General features: G+C 41.3%; 1 protein-coding gene across 1 annotated transcript in view; it reads left to right on the top strand.

The window, feature by feature from the left end:
* The window catches only part of SCCPDH (saccharopine dehydrogenase (putative)), a 42,872-nt gene extending 23,259 nt beyond the window's left edge, over positions 1–19,613 (top strand). Inside the window, 7 exon segments of the mRNA NM_001246632.1 lie at positions 10,351–10,481; positions 11,154–11,271; positions 12,077–12,196; positions 12,291–12,347; positions 16,388–16,499; positions 18,200–18,281; positions 19,337–19,613. Coding sequence (NP_001233561.1) covers positions 10,351–10,481; positions 11,154–11,271; positions 12,077–12,196; positions 12,291–12,347; positions 16,388–16,499; positions 18,200–18,281; positions 19,337–19,442 — 726 coding nt within the window. The 3' untranslated portion in view covers positions 19,443–19,613.
* Positions 19,614–23,077: the final 3,464 nt, after the last annotated feature.

Raw genomic sequence — 23,077 nt, 5'->3', positions numbered from 1 at the left:
GGATGTTAAACTTTAAAGAACAAAGAACAGGGGAGCGGAACATAACTGACACATTGGTTCTTTGGAGAGGATCTCAGGACTCATTGTACGTAACAATTTACAGGCTGAAACCTTCGAAGGGGAATTTATTCCATCCTATAATTTCCCCCCTTTCAGTTTTCTTGTTATTTCCTCTTCAAACTTTTTTAAACATGTCTTGGCTTTGCTGCTGGACTTTATCCTCTAAAAGAAAAAGCTGATCTGAATAGGGTGGAGGAGAGCTAAGGGAGGTTTTAGTAAGTGCTGCATCTGTAAGTCTTTGACTAGCCCACGGATGCACGGTATGACACAACACCCACCAAGAATGAGTACACCTGTTACAGCTGCAAGAGAAGTAAGAATTGAGGCTGAGTTCTTTCCATTTACCAAACCACCTTTCTAGCCACCCGGAGAAAGGGTTATCGGCTCCAGAATTTTAGCTAGTTCATTGGACAAAGCGGTAAGTCTTTGAAAGGCGCTCGTTGTGCTCCCAGTGGGGGCAGTGTTGTTTGGGATTAAGGTACAACACTGAGTTTCAATCATAACACAAACACCACCTTTTTTGGCTAATATCATATCTAGGACCATTCTGTTTTCCCAAGCCACCTGGCTAGTGGGCCCCAATTGTTCTGCTATCCCTTTGACAGTATCCCTGGTGTAATTACTAAACCACTGCTGATTATAATAGATATAATGTATCCAGTCTTTGTTTTTATTAATTGTCACCCGTAAAAATATTGACTTAAATCCTGCAGCTATTTGATCTCGAGATTTAAATTCATCTGGTTCTCCTCATGGAACTCCAGTAGCGTTTATATAAACATGGGGGTTAAAGGACCCATGTGGGGCACTTCTTTTATGATTTTCTTTTTTATCATGTTGACAGAATGCTAGGGTGGAAGGGATGGCCAACTGGACTAGAGCACAAGTGCTGCTCTAATTACTTGCAGAGTACCCAGCGATAGTCCCCCGCAATACCACCACGCACCTGCTTGAGGATGAACAAGGGCAGACTGGTGGGTAAGCTCTGGAAAAGGCTTGGTTTCACTGCACCCTGTTAAGTCTCCAAGGAATGCTAACTTTTCCCTCTGCCGTGAAAGGCACGAGGTGAAGTTAATATCGGGCTGGAGGCCACATGGCCCTCGGGGGCTGACCCACAAGGCTCTTGACCTCAGGGAACAGCAGTGAAAGAGTCTTGCATGACTCATCGCCTCGGCTGTAGGGTTCTGGAAGAGAGCTACCACACAGCTCATGCCCAGTCATGAGAGAACCACCCAGGTGGAAAGGGGACAGTTTGGGTATCTGGCCTGCCTGTTGCATAAGCATAACCGTCGCTTTTGTTTAGCGTGCAAACAGAATATTTAATCCATTCCAGCCAAGCATTTGCATCCAGATACCCTGTTTCAATTGCTGTAGTTTGTTTTAAATCTTTAACCTCTACAGTAGCTACATAGGTTTTATCATTGGGTATATAACGAGAGAAAGTTTGGTTAGTGGAGAACTTAGACGAGGGAGAAGGGGGTGCAGGATGTGAGGAGGCAATGAAGTACTTTTCAAAGGATCCTATGGGGTCCTTCCCTGAGACTTCTCCTACACCATAGAAATGGCCTAATGAAGGGGAAGAACTCTGGGGAGCAGCAGTGGTCATCTGTGCTGGATTACATTGGTTCAGCTGACCATGGGGAGGGGAAACTCCTTTAGTAAAATGAATGTATGGTTTTAAGAAGCTGCAAGTACTAGTTGGGGCCGTCCATCCTTGCTCTTTGGTGTTTTATAGAGCATTGGACCAATTTCGGCAGAGAAGCTCTGCTCTAGGAGGACAAGATTCCCCGTTCATACTGGACTCTTCGTCAAAGTCCTCCCAAACTAACTTATCTCAGTTAACAGATTTCCAGTGTGAGGAGAGCTAGGAAGGATAAAGATACTTTTCTGAAGTGTAGAGTTGCCTCTGGTTTGACAAATCTTCACAGGGCATCAGAAGGCAAGCGTCGAAAGTAATGGTTTGGGGTGAACTTGACCTAGTTACACTACTAAAGAAAGGACTAGCAGTAGAAGGGGAAAAGAAAGAGATGCAACATAGAGGTTCAAACCCGTTTTCGCTTTAGCTTGGTTGGAGTTGGCCCTGGAATAGCTGTCCGTGATTCTGGAGGGGGTGGTGCTCTTTTGACCCAGGTGTGATGAGTCCATCCTCTTCCTGCTGTTCGAACCGCAGTCTCAGTGCTTAGAAGCACTAGGTACGGTCCTTCGAAAGCGGGTTCGAGTTTTCCTTCCCTTTAGCTTTTGACAAGGACACGGTCCTCATGCTGATGTTGGTGTACTGGAAACTCTAGCGGGGGTACCTGTGCTAAAAGACCTGTAGTTCTGAGGGACGAGAAAGTGGAAGATAAACCAAACATACAATTTCTGAGGAACTGATCTTTTGTTTTAACTGTGGGAATGTCAGCAGTGGAGTGCAAACAGGGCAACCTATACAACACTTCGTAAGGGGATAAGCGAACATCTTTCCGAGGGGCAGTTCAGATTCTCAGCAGGGCAATGGGATGGCAGCTAGTCCATGGCACCCGAGTCTCTAGACTAATTTGGTTAGGTGGCTTTTTAAGAGTTTGGTTCATTCTTTCCACTCTTCCTGATGAAGGTGGGTGCCAGGGAGTATGATATTCCCACGTTATATCCAGTACCTGGGCTAATTTCTTAATGACATGTACAGTGAAATGAGTCCTATTATCTGAATCAATGGCTTTCTATTAATCTAAACCTGGGTATAATATTTTCAACTAATGCCTTGACTACATTACTAGCAGTTGTACTTGAAAAGGGAATAGTTTGTACCCAACGAGTAAGGTGATCTATTATTACTAATAAATACTTTAGACGACCAATTGGAGGCATCTCTGTGTAATGAATCTGGATACTTTGGGATGGCCTTAAGCCTGGACTCCTGCCCCCAAGGGGTAATCTTTTTATAGTTTGTTGATTGGTTTTCTTACATGCTGAGCAACTGTCTGTAACCCGTTTGGCCAGGGTATAAATTCCTGTGCACCCATAAACTCTGAGGACTGCGTCACACATGGCGTGGGGCCCCCAGTGGGTCCCTTGACGCAGCTGGAACAACATTTCGCTCATAAGGGGTTTGGATAACATTTCTCTCTGGTCTGGCAGTATCCATTTTCCTTCAGAATTCTCTTTAGCAACTATTTTTATTAATTTTTTAGACCAAAGAAACCCAAATGCCATTTTATATTTGACAATTACCAGATCAGCTAAATGTCACCTTTCTATTAGTGGGCTATTAATGTTAAACTCAATTTTAATAAAACCTTTTAGACATATTTATCCAATTTTAATGTCTGACCATAAGTTAAGATTTTTATAGACTCTTTTTAACCCTTTATAATTTTTGTTAAAGAACAGGTTAGTACTTTAAGAAAAACCTGTTGTGCTTTTATTTTAATGTCCAGTTTACAGAAACTTTAACCAATATGTTTACACACAGAATTTCCTTTACAATTAACTTTTCAAACCTTGCTTAAACCTTCAAAACAATTTTTAACCTTTTAATGTAGGTAAAAATCCACATTCTTATGCCTCCTTATAATTCTTTTACCAAAAGTATATTTTACTTTCCTTACACACCTTGCACATAAACTGTTTCTTCAATAGTTTTACATTCAGGAGGCCTAATTACTTTTCAATTATACGACATTTCTTGCATAAATTCCCTTTTATAACATTTTTCACGACTTTCACAGACGACCTTTGACATGCCTTAACTTTCTGACTTGTCATAAATATCCCTTTCTTTAAACAACCAGTTAATTTACTTTAGGACAAGAATTTACCATGTAAGATTCTTTTTACATAAATTCTCCTTTTTTTTTTTTTTGAGATGGAGTCTCGCTCTGTCGCCCAGGCGGGAGTGCAGTGGCGCAGTCTCAGCTCACTGCAAGCTCCGCCTCCCGGGTTCATGCCATTCTCCTGCCTCAGCCTCCTGAGTAGCTGGGGCTACAGGCTCCCGCCACCACGCCCAGCTAATTTTTTTTTTTTTTGTATTTTTTTAGTAGAGACGGGTTTTCACCGTGTTAGCCAGGATGGTCTCATCTCCTGACCTCATGATCCACCCGCCTCGGCCTCCCAAAGTGCTGGGATTACAGGCGTGAGCCACCCACCGTGCCCGGCTAATTCTCCTTTTTTTTTAATGTCAAAGATGATAACCATTCTTTTCCAAAGCACACTGCCTTCATGTCTGTGGACTAGACTGCCTAAGGCCACAAGATTAGAAGTTAGGATCATACATGTTAGACTTAACTTTTAGCAAACTTTACTTTTGTCGAAAACCTTGTAAGTTTGGGATTTTAATTATGTGCTAGGTGTAGAGCCTAGGACCTAGACAGAAGTGCAGATGAGGTCTGGCTTCTTCTAGCATTTAACTCCATGTGTCCTAGGTTTTCCCTAGCTGCAAAGCAGGCCAGTTGTACAGCTAAGAAACGGTAGCCTGTTTGGCTATCTGATTAATAGCTCTAAGTTCTTGCACTAACCAGTATGACCCATCTGGCTTCTTTACAGGCAGAATTTGAGTGTTATAGGGAGACATACAGGGTTTAAGCAGCCCGTCACAGAGAAGACCTTCAATTATCAATTATAGGTTTTAAATTTACCCTCACTTTTAAAGGAATAGGGTATTGCTTTCTCTTTTCTACTTCCCCAGGGGTTTTTAATTTTTTTTAATTTAACACGAATCGGAGGAATCTGTCACTTTCCTCGATTCCCATCTTTTGACCATACCTTGGGATGAATGTGTTCTTTGTCTGCGGTGGGGAGCAAGTTTAGGGAGGGGAGAAATTTTCCCTAATCAATGTAGAGGCCTAAGCCAAATTTTAGCACTAAATCTCTCTCTGATAGGTTTGTTCCTGCCTCTGGAATTAACAGAAATTTAATATGAACTGATTTGCTTTTATATATGACTTTTGTTCTTTTTCCCATTTGGGACATTGTCTTTTGAAGTGACCTATTTTTAATTCGAAACATTTGTTTTGTCCTCTTTCTCTCCCTTTGCCTCTTCGTCTGTGTCTCTGTCTCTCTCTCTCTCCGCCTCTCTGTCTCTTTCTCTCTCTTTGCCTCTCTGTCTCTTTCTCTCTCTGTCTGTCTCTCTCTCTTTCTCTTTGACTCTCTGTCTCTCTCTTTCTCTCTCCTTGACTCCTTCTGTTCCCTCTGTCAGTCTTTCTCCTCTAGGATTTTTTTTCTCTACCTTTGAGTCTCCTGGCTTTGCTCTTTCATCCTCTTTATGTTGCCTGGAGAGTGGGGGTCTAGGTTCTTTACAGGTTCTGGCCCCCTGGGTACTTTGTTGTGTGGTAGACAGCAGAATTTTTGCTTTCTGCTTTTTTCTTCATCTCTTCTTACATACACTTTTTGGGCTTCTCTTAGAAGCTCTTCTATAGGTTTATCTTTCCAGTTCTCTATCTTTTGTAATTTCTTATTAATATCTGGCCAACTGTTAGTGACAAAATGCAGTTTTAACATTCCCTGCCCAAGAGGATCCTCAAGACCTAGACCAGCATATTTTCTCATTTGTTCCTTTAATCTAAAAAATTTTATAGGTGCTTCATCTTTCCCTTGCTGTACATAAAATGTTTGGGTAAGATTCTGGGATACTGATTCTTTAATCCCCTTTATTATCAATTCCCTAAGGTCCTGCATATTTTCTTGAGGGGCTGCGTTGTTATTGTCCCACCTGAGGTTTTGGGTGGGAAATTTTTGATCCGCTGTAGGAACGTTTTGGCCAGAAGGGTGTTCACGTTCCAAGACTCCCATAGCAGTTCGACGGATCGTGGCTCTTTCTTCCCCCGAGAAGAGGGGAAAGGGAAGTTCTGAAAATCCTTTTTACATTGCTCTATCTCACGCTGAAGTCCTTTTAGGGAAGAGGACCTAACGCTCGTAGTGAGTGGGCTCCTGGGACAGTTCCCAGGAGGCAGGGTTATAAGGAGGGGGACAATGGGGATAGGAGAAGGGTCTGGGACAGCAGCTGCTTTTTCTTGTTTTTGGTCCTTTCATTATCCTTCTAGTATTTTAACATGAGACCTAGGGGGCTCTCAAGGGGAATATCCTTGTTATCTTTGTCCTTCTCGGTCCCTGTCTTGCTTGGGGTATTTCCCATATTGGGTCCTGGTTAGGCCCCATCTCTCATCTTAGAGATGTGTCTCCTATCCTTTAGCCCCACCTGCTGGAGGCTCCTTGCATTCACACACACTTTCAACCCCGCAGAGTATCCCGGCCACCGAGGAAATGCTTGGCTGCTCCTGTGGCGTTTCTTACCTTGGTCTGTGCACAGAGTTACCTGGTCGCTGCGGTATGTGATGATCCCTTTCCCCAGGTCGCCAGCCAGTTTCTTTCCGCGTTGCTGAGAGTCCGGGTTTATTTGTAACACCTGGTGGGTCTTGATTCCTTACCCCTGAGGCCACTGCAACGAGGCAGCGGGGCATGCCTCCTCACGGGAGAGGACCAGACCCTTCCCCAAAGGAGAATGGGAATCCCGGGCGGGCCCCCAAATTTGTTAGAAATAAATTTTCAGTGCCGCAAAAGAAATAGCACTCGAACATAAATTTTTTCAACAAGGCTGTAGCAGGATAAGCTGCAGACAAAACCCCTCAGACACCAAGTTAAAGAAGGAAGGGCTTTATTCGGCTGGGAGCTACGGCAAGACTCACGTCTCCAGCAGCCGAGCTCCGCGAGTGAGCAATTCCTGTCCTTTTAAGGGCTTACAACTCTAAGGGGGTCCGTGTGAGAGGGTCGTGATCCACTGAGCAGGCATGTGTCCGTTTCACCTAGGTTATCTAATTTGTTGGCATACACTTGTTCATAGTATTCCTTTATACTCCTTTTTATTTCTATAAGGTTGGTAATAATGTTCCCTCTTTTATTCCTGATTTTAGTAGGTCGGGTTTTCTTTCTCTTTTTTTTGGTCTGTCTAGCCAAAATGTGTCAGTTTTGTTGACCTCTTCAAAGAATCAACTTTTAGTTTTGTTGATTTTTTCTATTCTGTTTCATTTATTTCCACAATAGTTTTTATTGTTCCTGGATATGAAATTAATATAAAAATCAGCTGTATTTCTGTATGCCAGCTACAGTTAGAAGGTGATTATTTTTGTAAAAAACACCATTTATGATAGCATTAAACAAATCAAGTACCTAAGAGTAAGTAATAGAAAGTGTACAAGATTTCTGTGAAGAAAACTGTAAACCTTTATTGAGGGACCATAAAGAAGACATAAATTGAAGGATCCAGCGTATTCATGGATTAAAATATGAATCCATTTTGTAGTTAATTTTCTTCAAATTTGTTTATAATCTCATGCAATTCCCATCAAAATCACAAACAGGTTTTTTTGTTTGTTTTGTTTTGATGTGCATCTTGACAAGCTGTTTCTAAAATGTATGTGGAAACTCAAAGGGCTGAGAACAGGCAAGATATTCTTGAAAGAGAATAAGGCAGAAAGACACTCTTGGATATCAAGACCTGTTATTAAGTCAGCATAAACCCTTGACATATGGTAAAGGGGCTTTTCCTATCATTTTTCTTTTCTTTTTACAAATCCACTTTTACTGATATTTATTTACTTTTCATTAGTTCAAATCCTTGAGGAGTACAGCATCACAGAGCCCCTGTGACTGTGGCCTAAGCAGGAAGGCTGCTTTGGAATTAGGCACACATTATGCCACTGTTTCCGTGGGCACACGTTACCTTTCTCCACGTTACTATGGTTTTGTTTGGTTTGCTGCCAGGAGTCAGTATTATTCTTTGTACACATAAGCGCATCTCCTGCCCAAATCAAATCTCATTTTGTGTCAGCCATAAATACCTTCAGTTTTAAGAAGAGCTGTGTCCTCCCTTTGGTTCTGGAGATCCTGCTGACGGCAAAAACGGCCTTGGACCACAGCTTTCCAGGCATACTTGTCGTTTAGAATTCCTCCTCCCAGCAGGCCTCCGGGCTTCCAGCTGGCAGGAACAGCAAGGGGGCTTTTCGGTAGATGATGCTGGGACAATTGAGTATCTACTTGGAGAAAAAATGGAATTGGATTCATACTGTTGCACCCCGTACCAACATCAAGTTTAGATGGATTGTGGATGCCCTCATGGTTGGGAATGGCTTTTACAAAAAGACAAAGAGGCATTAAATGTAATGAAAAAGTGATACATTTGTGTACTTTTAAAATTGAGAATGTTTCCCAAAACACACGATTAAGAAAGTCAAAAGGCTAGCTGCAGTGTAGGAGTTACTTACAACACGTGGTAAATCCTGACATCACAATTTTGAGCATAAGAAGCCAAACACTCAGTAATAAATCTTGCTTGATTGCATTTCTGTAAAGCTTAGAAACAGGCAAAACTAATTGTACTGTTTAGGGATGAATTCTTAGGTGATTAAACTCTGAAGAAAAGAATTTTTCTTGATTACTGTAAAGGCAGGACGGAAGGAGGGCCTTCTTAGTTGCTGGTTACCTGTAGTTCTTGACCTGGATGTTTACATGTACGTTGGCTTCATAACATACATGAATATACAATTTAATAAAATTGTATTAGGTACGTCTCTATATTTTTCTGTGAAACGCAAATAGTTTTTTAAATTGAATGTAATTTTTTCCTTTTCAATGGCTTAGTTGTATAAGAAAATATGTTTAGATTTTTAAAAAGCTGTTTTCTCCTGGTGTTTGGAATCTTTACATTTGTAGAGATTCACATAGGCCCTTTTGGCTAGGCTCAGATTGAGTAGATAACAAATCAAACCTTTAAGACTTTAGTTCTGTTGTAGTTTTAATAAAACAGAAGAAATAAATCTGTACCAGAATGAAAGTTAGATTTGGTATCTCTGCTTTTCAGTATCATCAAAGCTGAGATAGGAAAACCTGAATCTTTGGATGGTTTTATTGTTTCTCTTGTTTATTAACAATGAAAGGTACCTTCATATCTGCCTCCCACATATCCCTCTTTGAAAATCTTGTGACAGAATTAGTTTTGAATCTTTCTGAATTACTCTGTTCACCTAAACAATGTAAACAACATAGAAGGAAGGACATAATACAATTATGTACAATCAATATAATAAATGAAGTTTATTCCTGTAATAGAGAATTAAAAGGCCCACCTAGAGGTTGGGAAAGAAAGGTCAGTGCTAGGCCGGGCGCGGTGGCTGATGCCTGCAATCCCAGAACTTTGGGAGGCCAAGGCGGGCGGCTTGCCTGAGGTCAGAAGTTCGAGACCAGCCTGGCCAACATGGTGAAACCCCGTCTTTACTAAAAATACAAAAATTAGCCAGGCGTGGTGGTGGGCACCTGTAATCCCAGCTACTCGGGAGGTTGAGACAGGAGAATTGCTTGAACCTAGGAGGCAGAGGTTGCAGTGAGCTGAGATCGTGCCATTGCACTCCCGTCTGGGCGACAAGAGCAAGACTCTGTCTCAAAAAAAAAAAAAAAAAAAAAAAAAAAGGCCAGCGCTGTGATAGTAAATTCAGAGGTCGTGTCCTCTCCTGGGGTCTCAGCCACTCGTTTCTCGGTGGCGCTAGAGGTAAGGGTTGGGGAAGCTGTAAAGGGTAGAATGGAAGGCACTGACAGCCCAAAGTCTCATGAAAGGATGAAAAATCAGTGAATAAATGAGAGTCTGAGTAAGATCAAGCAAATACTAAGGACTCTGTACTGGCTGTGATACCAAAAAGAAATCAAGGGATTGAGGAAAGCAATTAAAATACAAATCATTATTAGTGAACTTTAAATGTTTTAAACAATTATTTTACTAAGACTTCTGTAGGAAGACAGATCTATAACTTGGGGCTAGAGTAAGAGGTGTTGGAGGTAGACGGGGAACCAGGTGTAACAGGATGGAGAGATGGACAGTACACAGTGTATGTATGCATAAATGTGCACACGGACATATCCAGAAATGTTGAGGAATTTGTGTAGGATCGAGAGAGGATTAGGGTGGCTATTCCTGCAGATCATATGGGGCAGAAAAAAAAGGATTAGAGTGGCTGATCTTGAAGGAATATGGTCAATTAGTTGAGTAAAATTGATGAAGTAAAACTAAATAACTTATTACAGAATATAAAGAATGATAGGAGGGGAGAAGAAAGGGCTTCTCTTGGTGTAAATATTGGGTGTGATCAAGCTAATGAATGTGACTGCTCCCTAGCTGGTCATGAAAATTCACCTCAAGATTATTAAATCAGGGATTATGTCTTGTCCAAATATAAGTGAAATATTGTTTGTAACAATGATAAGTTACTTGGCTTTACATTTTAGTAACTACCCTTTCATGTTTCTTTAACTCTTGAAATATTTTATTAGGGGTTGAGCATTCATGATGGTACCTGGAAGTCAGCAATTTATGGTTTTGGAGATCAGAGTAATTTGAGAAAACTACGAAATGCATCAAATCTGAAACCTGTCCCGCTCGTTGGTCCAAAATTGAAGAGAAGGTATATTAACTTAAAATCCATTTTTTATATATCTAGTCTAAGTATATTGTTGTTGGGTTGGCTATTAATAAAGTATGTTACTAAGAAAAGCTTGGAGACTAATTTGTAGTAAGCTCAGAATTGTTTTCACAGATAAATAAGATATAATTAATCCATTACCATAAGCTTAAGATAAATAAGATATAATTAATCCATTACCATAAGCTTAAGATAAATAAGACATAATTAATCCATTACCATAAGCTTAAGTACTTCGTGTGTAATAAAACATTTGAATCCTAGGAAATAAGTGAATCTTATGATGACTTTTCACTATCAATATAGAAATTAACTGTCAACTAAATTTTATGTGAGAACTTTTTTTCTTTTTTAAAAATTTAGTTTAGTTTTATACTGCAGGACATATGTGAGAAGTTTAGAGGTAAGAATTTAGGGTTGGGCTGTTGAAAGGAGCGTTCTGTTTTGTTTTTTCTTTTGAGACAGAGTCTCTCTTTGTTGCCCAAGTTGGTCTCAAAGTCCTGGCCTTAAGTGATCCTCCTGCCTTGGCCTCCCAAAGTGCTGGGATTACAGGCATGAGCCACCGTGCCCTGCCACTGATTTGCTTATTCAGACATTTACCAGCCAAAGTTGTAATTGCAGGAAATGCAAAATATTCATAGGTCTGTCTTGCAGGTGGCCAATTTCTTATTGTCGGGAACTCAAAGGTTATTCCATTCCTTTTATGGGATCTGATGTGTCTGTTGTAAGGAGGACTCAACGTTACTTGTATGAAAATTTAGAGGAATCACCAGTAAGTATATATGGTTTATTTATCAATAAAGTGTGTGTTACAGTTCCTCTTTCTCTTCAGTGTGGGATATTTTTGTTTATAAGGCAGAAAAAGGAAGAGCTAAGTAATACACGTTTCAGCCTCTGGAAATATACAGAATCATTAGGGTAGAACATTTTGTATTTTATAGCCTTGCCTTTTGATTCAGATCTGGCTGCTGAATATCTTTTTAATGTAACACAATAGCAGCAAATTCAATATGGGAAATCCTGCTGTCATAAGCACCCCAGAATCCCTGTTTAGGGTTTCAGTTGCTAGAAACTCTTTTGCTTGTGGAAATGTCTGGAACCCTTTCTGTCCCCTCTCTCCTTGCCACGCCTGGAGTTCCATCCTGCTGCTTTTGGTGAGGAAAGTAATTGCTTTCATTGCTGAGACTTCAGGAGGAAATTATATTTCAAGTTAAAAGGTGGAGGGCATTTTCTTATAGGAGTCTACGTTCTGTAATGTATGATTGCTAAGCTCAGATATATTAGGGATTATGTAGATTTTTGTGCTCAAGTAGGGGAAGCTAATTACTATTTATAAACAATTTTCTTTAAAAAGTAGACTATCATACTTCCTGTTCACCAGGTCTGACAAAACAAACAAAAAATAGGCTCCCAATGTCTGGTTTCTGAACAAGATTTCAGAACATAATGCATTTGTAAAGTGGAAACTGCTTTTGTTCCACATTTGTGATGGAAGAGAAAGGTACAAGTAGCTAACATTCTTACTTGGTCCAAAATGTAGGGAGTAATGTTCTAACTTTGTCTTCTCCATCATCTAGGTTCAGTATGCTGCGTATGTAACTGTGGGAGGCATCACCTCTGTTATTAAGCTGATGTTTGCAGGACTTTTCTTTTTGTTCTTTGTGAGGTTTGGAATTGGAAGGCAACTTCTCATAAAAGTAAGTAAGATTTTATGAAATTAGATTATTTTTATTAGAAGTATTTTCCATGAGTTTTAAAAAAATATCACTGACGGTTTTTTTTCCCCTTTAGTTCCCATGGTTCTTCTCCTTTGGCTATTTTTCAAAACAAGGCCCAACACAAAAACAGGTAATTTCTTTTGTATTAAGACACTAAAATAATATTTTTGTTTTTACTTTTCCTCAGTGCAGTGACGATATCATCTAACACTTGACAGGGCACTATGTTTCAGATACTCTTTTAAGTTCTTTATGTAAATTAGATTATTCAATCTTTTCAAACACCCCTTGAATGCAGGTATTATTATTATCTCCATTTTACACATCAGAGAACTGAGGCACACGGAGGCTAAGAAACTTGCCCAAGTTTCTCCAGCTAGTACGTGGCCCAGCTGGGATGAGAACCCAGCCATTTAGCTCCAGAAATTGTGTTCTCTTCACTTCCAGAAATCTCAAATATTCTTCTTCCTCCATTTTTCTCCTCTGTTATCTTTTCCTTTGTGCCTCCTCTGCCCCCAGTTTCACTTCCTCTTCCACATTCCCTGGATTCCAATGGGGGATCAAGTGAATTTCTGTGTGTCCAGCATCCCCAACAATAGGACTGCCTCATTTTCTACCATTTGGCTTACAGATCCCAACCCTGGCTCAGGCCTTGGGTCATTAGCTTTCATCTCCTTGACACCAGGCACTCCTGGGGGAAATCCCACTGCTGAACAGATGGTAGCAGCAAGTTCCCGTTTCCCCCTCTGTGGAATGTTAGCATCACTTGCTGATTCTTTTCCTTTTCGTTAGTCTTGCCTCTTATCTCCTCTCAGTGGCTTTCTTCAAAATCTACCCAACTGCAGCTGTCTTCCCTATCTGCAAATTATCCCAACTCCTACCTCACTAAAATAATTGAGAGCACTGTTTTGTATCCCCTCAAATTCCTACCCTCAGACCTATCATCATCGTTCCCATCCTGACCTTCTTTCCTCCTCTCTGGATGATATACTCCCTGTACAAGGCTAATCCCCGCCTGTGCACTTAACGTAGCATCATTGTTCCATCCTGACCTTCTTTCCTCCTCTCTGGATGATATGTTCCCTGTACAAGGCTAATCCCCCACCTGTGCACTTAATGTAGGCACTGTGCAGGAATGCGCCACCACGCCCGGATAATTTTTTTGTATTTTTAGTAGAGACACGGTTTCACCATGTTGGCCAGGCTGGTCTTGAACTCCTGACCTCGTGATCCACCTGCCTCAGCCTCCCAAAGTGCTGGGATTACAGGCGTGAGCCACTGCGCCCGGCCTCTTTTTTCTTATTGTGGTAAAATACACAAAACATAAAATGTACCATCTTAACCATTTAAAAATGCTGAGTGGTATTAAGTACATTCATCTTTTTGTGCAGCCATCACCACCATCCGTGTCCAGAACACTTTTCATCTTGCACAACTGAAACTCTACACCCGTGAAACAATAACTCCTCATTTCCGCCCTCCCCCAGCCCCGGCAACCGCATTCCGCTTTCTGTCTCTATGAATTTGATGACTCCAAGTGCCTCATGTAAATGGAATCAGTCTTTGTCTTTTTGTGACTGGCTGGCTTATTTCACTTAGCGTAAGGTCTTCAAGGTTCATCCATATTGTAAGCATGTGTTCGAATTTCTTTAAGGGTGAATGATTGTCTGTTGCCTGTCTGGATCACATTTTGTGTATCCATTCATTCATCAGTGAACACATGGGTTGCCTCCAGCTTTTGGCTATTGCCAGTTATGCTGCTGCGAACATGGGTGTACAGATACCTCTTCAAGACTCTGCTTTAAATTCTTTTGGGCATATACTCAGAAATGGAATGCTAGACCGTATGTGAATTGTATATTTAACTTCTTGAGGAACCACTAAACTGTTCTGCAGAGCCGCTGCACCGTTTTACCTTCCCACAAGCAGTATACGAGAGTTCCAGTTTCTCTGCTTCCAAACCGACATCTGTTATTTTCTGTAATGGCCGTGAGGTGGTGTCTCATTGTATTTTTGATTTGCATTTACCTGATGATTATTAGTGTTGAACATCTTTTCATTTGCAATTATTGGCCATTTGTATGTCTTCTTTGGAGAAAGTATTTTCAAATCATATATTTGACAGAAGATTCATATCCAGAAAATATAGAGAACTCCTAGAACTCAATAACAAAAAACAACCTAATTCAAAAATGAACAAAAGGACTTGAAAATATTTTCTGTTGTTCTTTGGGTTGCCGTTTTACTTTGTGGATAGTGCAGGCTTCTGTCTCGTGGTTGGTAGTGCAGGCTTCCATCTCTTGCTTGAACTTTTCGTAGCATTCCTACGGTTTCTTTCTAATCTGTCTTCCCACTGCTGTCCAAGAGATCTTTCTAAGACACAAAATCTGACCTTGTCATTGCCTTCTTTATAAAATGTTCCTGGCCCACTGCTTTGGCAGTGATTCTTAACTGAGATTTCATATATCAGAATCATGGCCGGGCGCAGTGGCTCACACCTGTAATCCCAGCACTTTGGGAGGCTGAGGGAGGTGGATCACTTAAGGTCAGGAGTTCAAGACCAGCCTGGCCAACAGGTGAAACTTCATCTCTACTAAAAATACAGAAATTAGCTGGACATGGTGGTGCACGCCTGTAGTCCCAGCTACTCAGGAGGCTGAGGCAGGAGAATTGCTTGAACTCAGGAGGTGGAGCTTGCAGTGAGCCGAGATCACACCACTGCACTCCAGCCTGGGCAACACAGCGAGATTCCTTCTCCAAAAAAAAAAAAAAAAAAAAAAAAGAATCACCTAGGAAGCTTTTTTCACTGACACATGCCCTCATCTTGCTTCTGGACGTTCTGATTCCGTAGGTCTGGAGTGGGGCCTGAAAGCATAGAGCAGTGGTTCCCAACTTTGGAAGAGAACCCAAAACAGATGACCAGAGACTCTGGTTCGGTTGGTCTGGAATGCAGCCGGGGCACTGGGGCTTTCTAAATCTGCCCAGTGATGCGAATGTGCTGCCAGGGTTGAGAATCACTACTGTGGAGGAAGGAAGAGGGTTCCAGATTTGAGTGGTTTTGGTACCCACCCCTGGAGCACAACTGGTCGAAAGTCCCTCTTCAGAGATGTGAGGCCGTCCTAGACCCTTCATGATCTAGTTCTGGATAGCACATAGGATTCATTTTTCATCCGACTTTGATTAATTGATAGTAGCCACCCAGAGACTATGCTGGGTTGGACAATGTGTGTAGCCTGAGAGAGGATTAGAACCCATCAGTGTGGGCGCCATAGCAGGAGACGGGACAGGTGTGGCATGTGTGTCTGACCTTGTCTGTACCTCTTGAATTGTATGTTCTGGAAAGGCTATGCTACTGCATCCCTTCTTCCCTTTAAATAATGGGTTCTCCTTTCTGGAATCCATCTACTTTTGGGGTTTTAAAACAACCATTAATATGTGTTTGTGTGTGTGTATATATACAGTTCAGAACCATTGCCCTCTGCCCCGGTAGATTAATAACACCCTCCTCTGAGTTATGCCTGTATGTTTTAGTTCATGTCTCATTGTTATTTAATCTGTTTATCTCTCTCTCCCCCCCTTTCCTCCTACTAAACTGTAAGCTCCAGCAAAGGCAGTGATCATATATTTATGTCTCAGGGCCTCAATGGTATCTGACCCTTAGTTGATACTTAATAAAGATGTGTTGATCATGATTGAATTCTTTATCACCTCATTCCTAAATTTAGTGATTGTGAAAGATGCTAGGATAAGTCCTCAAGAATTTAGTTTTTTGAGTCGAATTTTTACATCTTTAAGTGGAACAATTACATACCTATACTCCAGGCCCATATTTCCATTACTTGCTGGCTATTTTTGTCTTGTCACCTCAAATAGGTATCTAAAACCAGATTTCTATATTCTGCCCCCCAATAAAAACTATCTCCAGATCATCTTTATTTCCTCCCTATTTCTTACCACTCCCCTTCCCCCCAACATCACGCCAGTCTTCAAAACTGACAGCTTCAAAGAATTAGTTTTCGCTCCCTGCTTAAATGATGACGGGATATTCTGGCAGATAAAATAATGTTTTCATCTGTTGACCATGTCTCACTTGAAATAGAATAGTCGGTTTTACTGTGTTCCGGGAGGAAATGACATATTTATGACATGCGCCTTTTGCCTTCTTCACAGATTGATGCTGCCTCATTCACGCTGACATTCTTTGGTCAAGGATACAGCCAAGGCACTAGTGCAGATAAGAACAAACCAAATATCAAAATTTGTACTCAGGTGAAAGGACCAGGTATTTCACATATCATTTAAGAATGCTTGGGAATTTTATACTCTTAAGCTATAAAGTACAATGCCATTACAATATATTCTTTTTAAAGCTTAATTGTTTTAGAAATACATTTGTACAAATTAAGTAACTTAAAATTATTCTGTCAAAGGAAGATTGAAATTATTGATATAATCCAATTTTATTAGTGCATCCTTCCCTCCGGCTGTTTTTGGAGTATGATTCAGTAATTCAGAATGGCAAATTTTAATTAGTATTAATAGGAAAAGGGATTGGTTGATATTCACCTGTTTGAATCTCATATGCAAGTAGTGTAATTATAATGTCAGTCAAATCTGTGCTCTAGGATTTCTTTAGAGTCTCTGAACACCCTGACATTGTTTGTAAAATATGTATGCACACGTGCACTTTTCAAGGGAAGGGAATGGCTTCTGATAGGTTGTTAAAAGAATGTTGCCCAAAACGTTCAAGAACTTTTGCTGTACATTTTACAGAACTATGCAGAGACAGACAGGTCCACTTGTGAACTGTGGTATAATTACTGTCAGACACAGACAGGTCCACTTGTGAACTGTGGTATAATTACTGTCAGAGACAGACAGGTCCACTTGTGAACTGTGGTATAATTACTGTCAGACACAGACAGGTCCACTTGTGAACTGTGGTATAATTACTGTCAGAGACAGACAGGTCCACTTGTGAACTGTGGTATAATTACTGTCAGAGACAGACAGGTCCACTTGTGAACTGTGGTATAATTACTGTCAGAGACAGACAGGTCCACTTGTGAACTGTGGTATAATTACTGTCAGAGACAGACAGGTCCACTTGTGAACTGTAGTATAATTACTGTCAGAGACAGACAGGTCCACTTGTGAACTGTAGTATAATTACTGTCAGCCCTTTTAGGTCACAGGCTATAATTTTTTATTGAGACGGGGTCTCACTATGTTGCCTAGGCTGGGCTCAAGCAGTCCTCCTGCCTCAGCCTTCTAAAGGGTTGGGATTACAGGCATGAACTGCCATGCCTGGCCCACGGGGGATTTTAATCAAGCCAGATGATAGTATGTTTCCATCTTGCCCTTTTCTGAAATTCCCACCTGACTTTTTAAGGTAAGTTGACTGTATTTTCATTATTTGACAGGATTATAAATGCTAATGTTCCGTTTGTTTATAAACATTTTTTAAACTTATGTTTAGTCGTTATTCTTTAAGAAAAAATTGAGAGGATTTTTTTGTTGTTTTTAAGTGAAGTGTGTGAATACAGATAGGGATCGGCTCAGTGTACAATAGAGAAACAAAAAACCTAGGATCATTGGCTTCAATGATTGTCAAGAAGCAGTACAGTGCAGTGGGTGGAGTGTGGACTCTGGAACCAGCTGCCTGGGTGTGATTCTGGCTCAGTCACTACCTGTTAGTTTGGACAAGTCACTTAACCTCTCTCTCTATGGGATGAAAGTAATATTGACCTTAAATAATTGTTATGAAAATTAAATGAGTTTAATAGACCTAAAGCACTTAGTACAGTTCCTAACACTTAATAAATACTTTCGATATGTTATTTTTGTTAAGTGACCAGAGTATCTATTGAAAAAAATCTGCACACCTAGAGTAAGATATAAAATCTACCATTTGATTTTTGATGTTGTTGAATGGGTACTTCATGAATCCTTTCTTTTTCCCTGATCAACTGTTTTCTGCAGAGGCTGGCTATGTGGCTACCCCCATAGCTATGGTTCAGGCAGCCTTGACTCTTCTAAGTGATGCTTCTCATCTGCCTAAGGCGTAAGTTTGGTTTTCTTCCAATTAGAAGATCTTTTTTATCTATGTTATATTTTAGCTTATTTTGATTTGATTTTCAGGCTTTGGGTTTGCATGTAAGCATTTATAGTTCAGTTCCTTTGCTTCAAAAATATAGGTAAATTAAAACTGTGAGAAGGACAGCTTCTTACCAGCCCAGAGTTGGTCTCAGAGGAACAACTGTGGAGGTAAATGAGAGGAGACAGAAAAGTTGGAGAGCCATGAGTTAACTTCAGCCCTTTATAAAGATACCTCAAGTCCAGAGTCAGCCACTCAAAAAAGTCCCTGTTGTTAATAGTATTACTAGGAGCGTCCAATCAGTGCCTAACTATACCCAGCTGGTAGTAGTAACCCTGACTGACACCAGCATGAATGGAACCATGGGATCCTGGCTAGATGATTTTCAGACGTACTGTCTTACTGGAGCATTTAGCTGTCCCCCTAAAACTAGGCCAGCTTTTCAAATGAGCAGAGGCCTGCTGCTGAGAAGTAAACCAGGCATGACCTAAAACAGGATTAATAAAAGTAAAATTTGTATATAGTAAAATCTAATTAAATTTTTTCAAATACCTAGGTCCCCCTTGAAAATATTTAGCATTTATGAATGTTAGCTATTATATTTTTAAAAACTTCTTTTTCATCCGATTTAAGTTCTGTTTACACTTTAATAATAATTGATTATCTAAATTTATTCCATTCGGGTCTTTCTTTAATCCCCCTAAGTCTGAGGACTGTCCTTGTAAACAGCAGCGGTTCTTCGGGGTGATGGCGCACAGTGCACCCACCAAACACATGCATAGAATGGAAACAGTATCTCCAGGAACAGAGCCCGTCTAGATAGGGTTGGCTGTGGTGCGAGTTTCTCCTGACTAATAGCTACTCGCTCATTTGGCTGATTTTAGGAAGGAATCAAAGGTAGCCGTGATTACCATGAAGACTTTGGTTTTCAGGGGTTCTGTAGCAATTTGATAGTGAGGCTTGTGAAATAGGAGACTGGAGAGGAGCTGAGTGCACTGTTTTCTCTTGTTATTGTTTTATAGGGGCGGGGTCTTCACACCTGGAGCAGCTTTTTCCAAAACAAAGTTGATTGACAGACTCAACAAACACGGTATTGAGTTTAGTGTTATTAGCAGCTCTGAAGTCTAAACACTGGAAGAATTAACTGAAGTCATAACGTGCGTGAATTAACAGCTTCTCTATTTGATATTTGAAATTCTTCTGTAAGCCTGTCTGAGTGTATGTGGAAACGATTGTCAAATCTAAAATATCTATATATTAAAAAGCAGGAAATTGTCCTAGCTTACCCTAAATTTCAAATCTGAGTTGATTTTGTGATTTTATTGCTTATAACAGAGAACTCATATTTGACATATTTTTTTCATTGATGTGTTCCTGGTAGATTTTCACGAATGAGCTGGCAGGTCTAATGGGGGAGGCGGTGTCCCAGTCTGTGTTGCAGCAGCATTCTCATCGGGGGTGCGCACACCAGCGTTAGTGTCGGGCAGTAACTGCCGCTTAGGAGGGAAATCTCACCTTCCTTCCACATACTGTCTTGAGCCTTTGCTAAATTAAACTGCACTTTTTGCTATTTTTGCCTAGTTTTTCGCCAATCTACACTGATTTTGGACTGTTACCTAAGTTGAAAAATAAAAGGTTGTCAATCGAATGGTGGTTTAGTGTTTGGACCTGCCTATGTATTTGTATAGTGGTAGAAACATGCTGCTTAAGTGGCCTAACCTGTTTCTTGCCAATAAGTAGGCTTAGCATTTTATCTTTACCTAATTCTATATCTGTGACTAGGTTTTTAAGGATACAGCTTATAAGTTGCTATCAATTTTCACTACCTAAGCAGAATTTTTCTCTAATTTACTTTTTGTATTTTAACTAGGTTTTACATGGAAGCCCTAAAATAAGGCAAAAGACTTTTTCTTTTGTAATAAGCATATAATAAACACGTATATACATAGCAATCATGTTGTTCATTACTTAAACAAGACAGCCACTCCTTTATGGAATTTCTACCAAAAAGTGAGGAACATGAAATATTTAGGAATATTATTTGTGTTGGGAGACCCTTCTGCTCTGCCTGTAAGAAGAAGAGGGGGCGGTATCTAACTCAAAGAGGCCTGTAAGGAGAAGGGGGGGGTATCTAACTCGAAGAGGCCTGTAAGGAGAAGGGGGGGTATCTAACTCGAAGAGGGGGTTCTTGGTGGTAGTATTCCCCACCCTAACTCTGCTTCCTCTGTCCTGGCCTGGTCATCACAAGATACAGATCCTCAGCTGTGCCCTAGCTTGTGGGACCTTAGAAAAGGTTTTATCGGCTGAGAAATTAGAAAGCAGTACAGGAGCAATAGAGCCCACGACTAGCTGCACATCTGAATCACAAAACAGTAACAGGTTCCTCCGTGCCTGCAGCAACTTGCGTTCAGGAGGGCGGGAGGTCGAAGCCTCTGTGTTTTTGATATGCATTTGGGAACCGCTGGGTGAAGCTGCATATCCTGTCCCTGTTTCTAGCTTTGCAATGTATGCTCGAGCATTGACTCTGATTCTGAAGGTAGCAGTGTGACCCCGTCCTCTGGCTTGAGGTACATGTGTGTCTCATCCTGATTTTCCTTTTAATCCCCCAAGGTTCTGCCTGCTCCCATTTGCTGAAAGTATATGACTCACCTCAGGTGAGTAAACTGCTAATTGTCCAAAATGTTGAGGCTCAGTTCAAGAGACAGAAGCCATTCCTGCTCCCAGTGGCCAGGCCCAGAGGACTGGAGTCTGCCTAGCCTCTACTGTTACTGGGTCTCACTGACAGAGTCTTCCCAGGATTCCGTGATGCCTTTGCTGGCCCTGTCCTGGCTGTCACCACGAGGTGCTCCACACTTGGGCTCCAGGGTTACAGCAGTTTTTTTAGTTCACTTGTGTATGTGGTCAGGACCTGAGCTGCAAGCAAAACCCATGCCTCCCTTACGAATCCTTGGACCCTGCTCTTAAGCTGAAATCACTAGCCCAGATTCCCTTGTCTTTCTAGAGGTTCCTTTTTGGAGCCCTTGACAGCCTCTCCTGCCAGTGCAGCTTCGGCGTCATCCTATTTGACCTTCCTTAACTTCATATTTTAGGGAGCAAGGATTGAGGTTGTCGCCCCTTATTTTCTCCTTCCTGATTTTTTCTGCATGTCAGCCAGGACTCCCAGGGACAGTCCTGCACCGTCAGGCAGCAGGCCGTCACAGTTAGGAATGCAGGCTCTGGCATCAGCCTCTGTGCTTACAGTGGCCTGGGCACGTTACTCAGCCTCATCGAATTATTGTGAGAATTAAATGAGCTAACATGTTTAGCACTTGGATTAGTGCCTGGCACATGGTGTAAGCACTTACTAAGTTTCAGCGTCATCACTACTGTTGTTATTAGAAGTCTGTCTTTGGGCTGGGCACGGTGGCTCATGCCTGTAATCCTAGGACTTTGGGAGGCCGAGACGGGTGGATCACTTGAGGTCAGGAGTTTGAGACCAGCCTGGCCAACATGGTGAAACCTCGTCTCTACTAAAAATACAAAAATTAGCTGGGCCTGGTGGCGGATGCCTTGTAATCCCAGCTACTCAGGGAGGCTGAGGCAGAAGAATTGCTTGAACCCAGAAGGTAGAGGTTGCAGTGTGCTGAGATCACACCACTGCACTCCAGCCTGGGTGACAGAGCAAGACTCCGTCTCAAAAAAAAAAAAGACGTAGTAGTAGTAGTAGTTTGTCTTTGGCCACAAAACGTTTCTTTTTTTTTTTTTTTTTAACTTTTTAAGTTCTGGGGTACATGTGCAGGTTTGTTATATAGGTAAAGTGACATGGGGGTTTGTCGTACAGATTATTTTGTCACCCAGGTATTAAGCCTAGTACCCATTGGTTAGTTTTCCTGCCCCTCTCCTTCCACCCACTCTCCACCCTCTGAGAGGCCCCAGTGTTTGGTGTTCTCCTCTATGTGTCCGTGTGTTCCCATCACTTAGCTCCCACTTATAAGTGAGAACATGTGGTATTTGGTTTTCTGTTCTTGCATTAGTTTGCAGAGGATAATGACCTCCAGCACCATCCATGTTCCTGCAAAAGACATGATCTCATTCTTTTTATGGCTACGTGGCATTCCGTGGTGTATATCTACCACATCTTCTTTATCCAGTCTACTATTGATGGACTTTTAGGTTGATTCCATGTCTTTGCTATTGTGAATAGTGCTGCAATGAACATACACATGTGTGTCTTTATAACAGAACAAGTTATATTCCTTTGGGTATCTACCCAGTAATGGGGCTGCTGGGTCAGAAGGTATTTGTTTTTCGGTCTTTGAGGAAGAACCACACCGTTTTCCACAACGGTTGAACTAATTTCCACTTTCACCAACAGTGTGTAAGCATTCCTTTTTCTCTGCAACCTCGCCAGCATCTGTTTTTTGTTTGTTTTTTGAGACGGAGTTTTGCTTTTGTTGCCTGGGCTGGAGTGCAATGGCACGATCTTGGCTCATCACAACCTCTGCCTCCCGGGTTCAAGCGATTCTCCTGCCTCAGCCTCCCAAGTAGTTGGGATTACAGGCATGCACCACCACGCCTGGCTAATTTTGTATTTTTAGTAGAGTTGGAGTTTCTCCATATTCGTCAGGCTGGTCTCGAACTCCTAACCTCAGGTGATCCACCTGCCTCAGCCTCCCAAAGAGCTGGGATTACAGGCGTGAGTTACCATGTCCAGCCTAGCATCTTTTATTTTTTGACTTTTTAATAATAGCCATTCGGACTGGTGTGAGATGGTGTCTCATTGT

The sequence above is a fragment of the Pan troglodytes genome, chromosome 1 (genome assembly GCF_028858775.2).
Source record: "Pan troglodytes isolate AG18354 chromosome 1, NHGRI_mPanTro3-v2.0_pri, whole genome shotgun sequence".
NCBI lineage: Eukaryota > Metazoa > Chordata > Mammalia > Primates > Hominidae > Pan > Pan troglodytes.
Note: the sequence above shows the minus strand (reverse complement) of the source record. Positions and strands in the feature narration are given on the sequence as shown.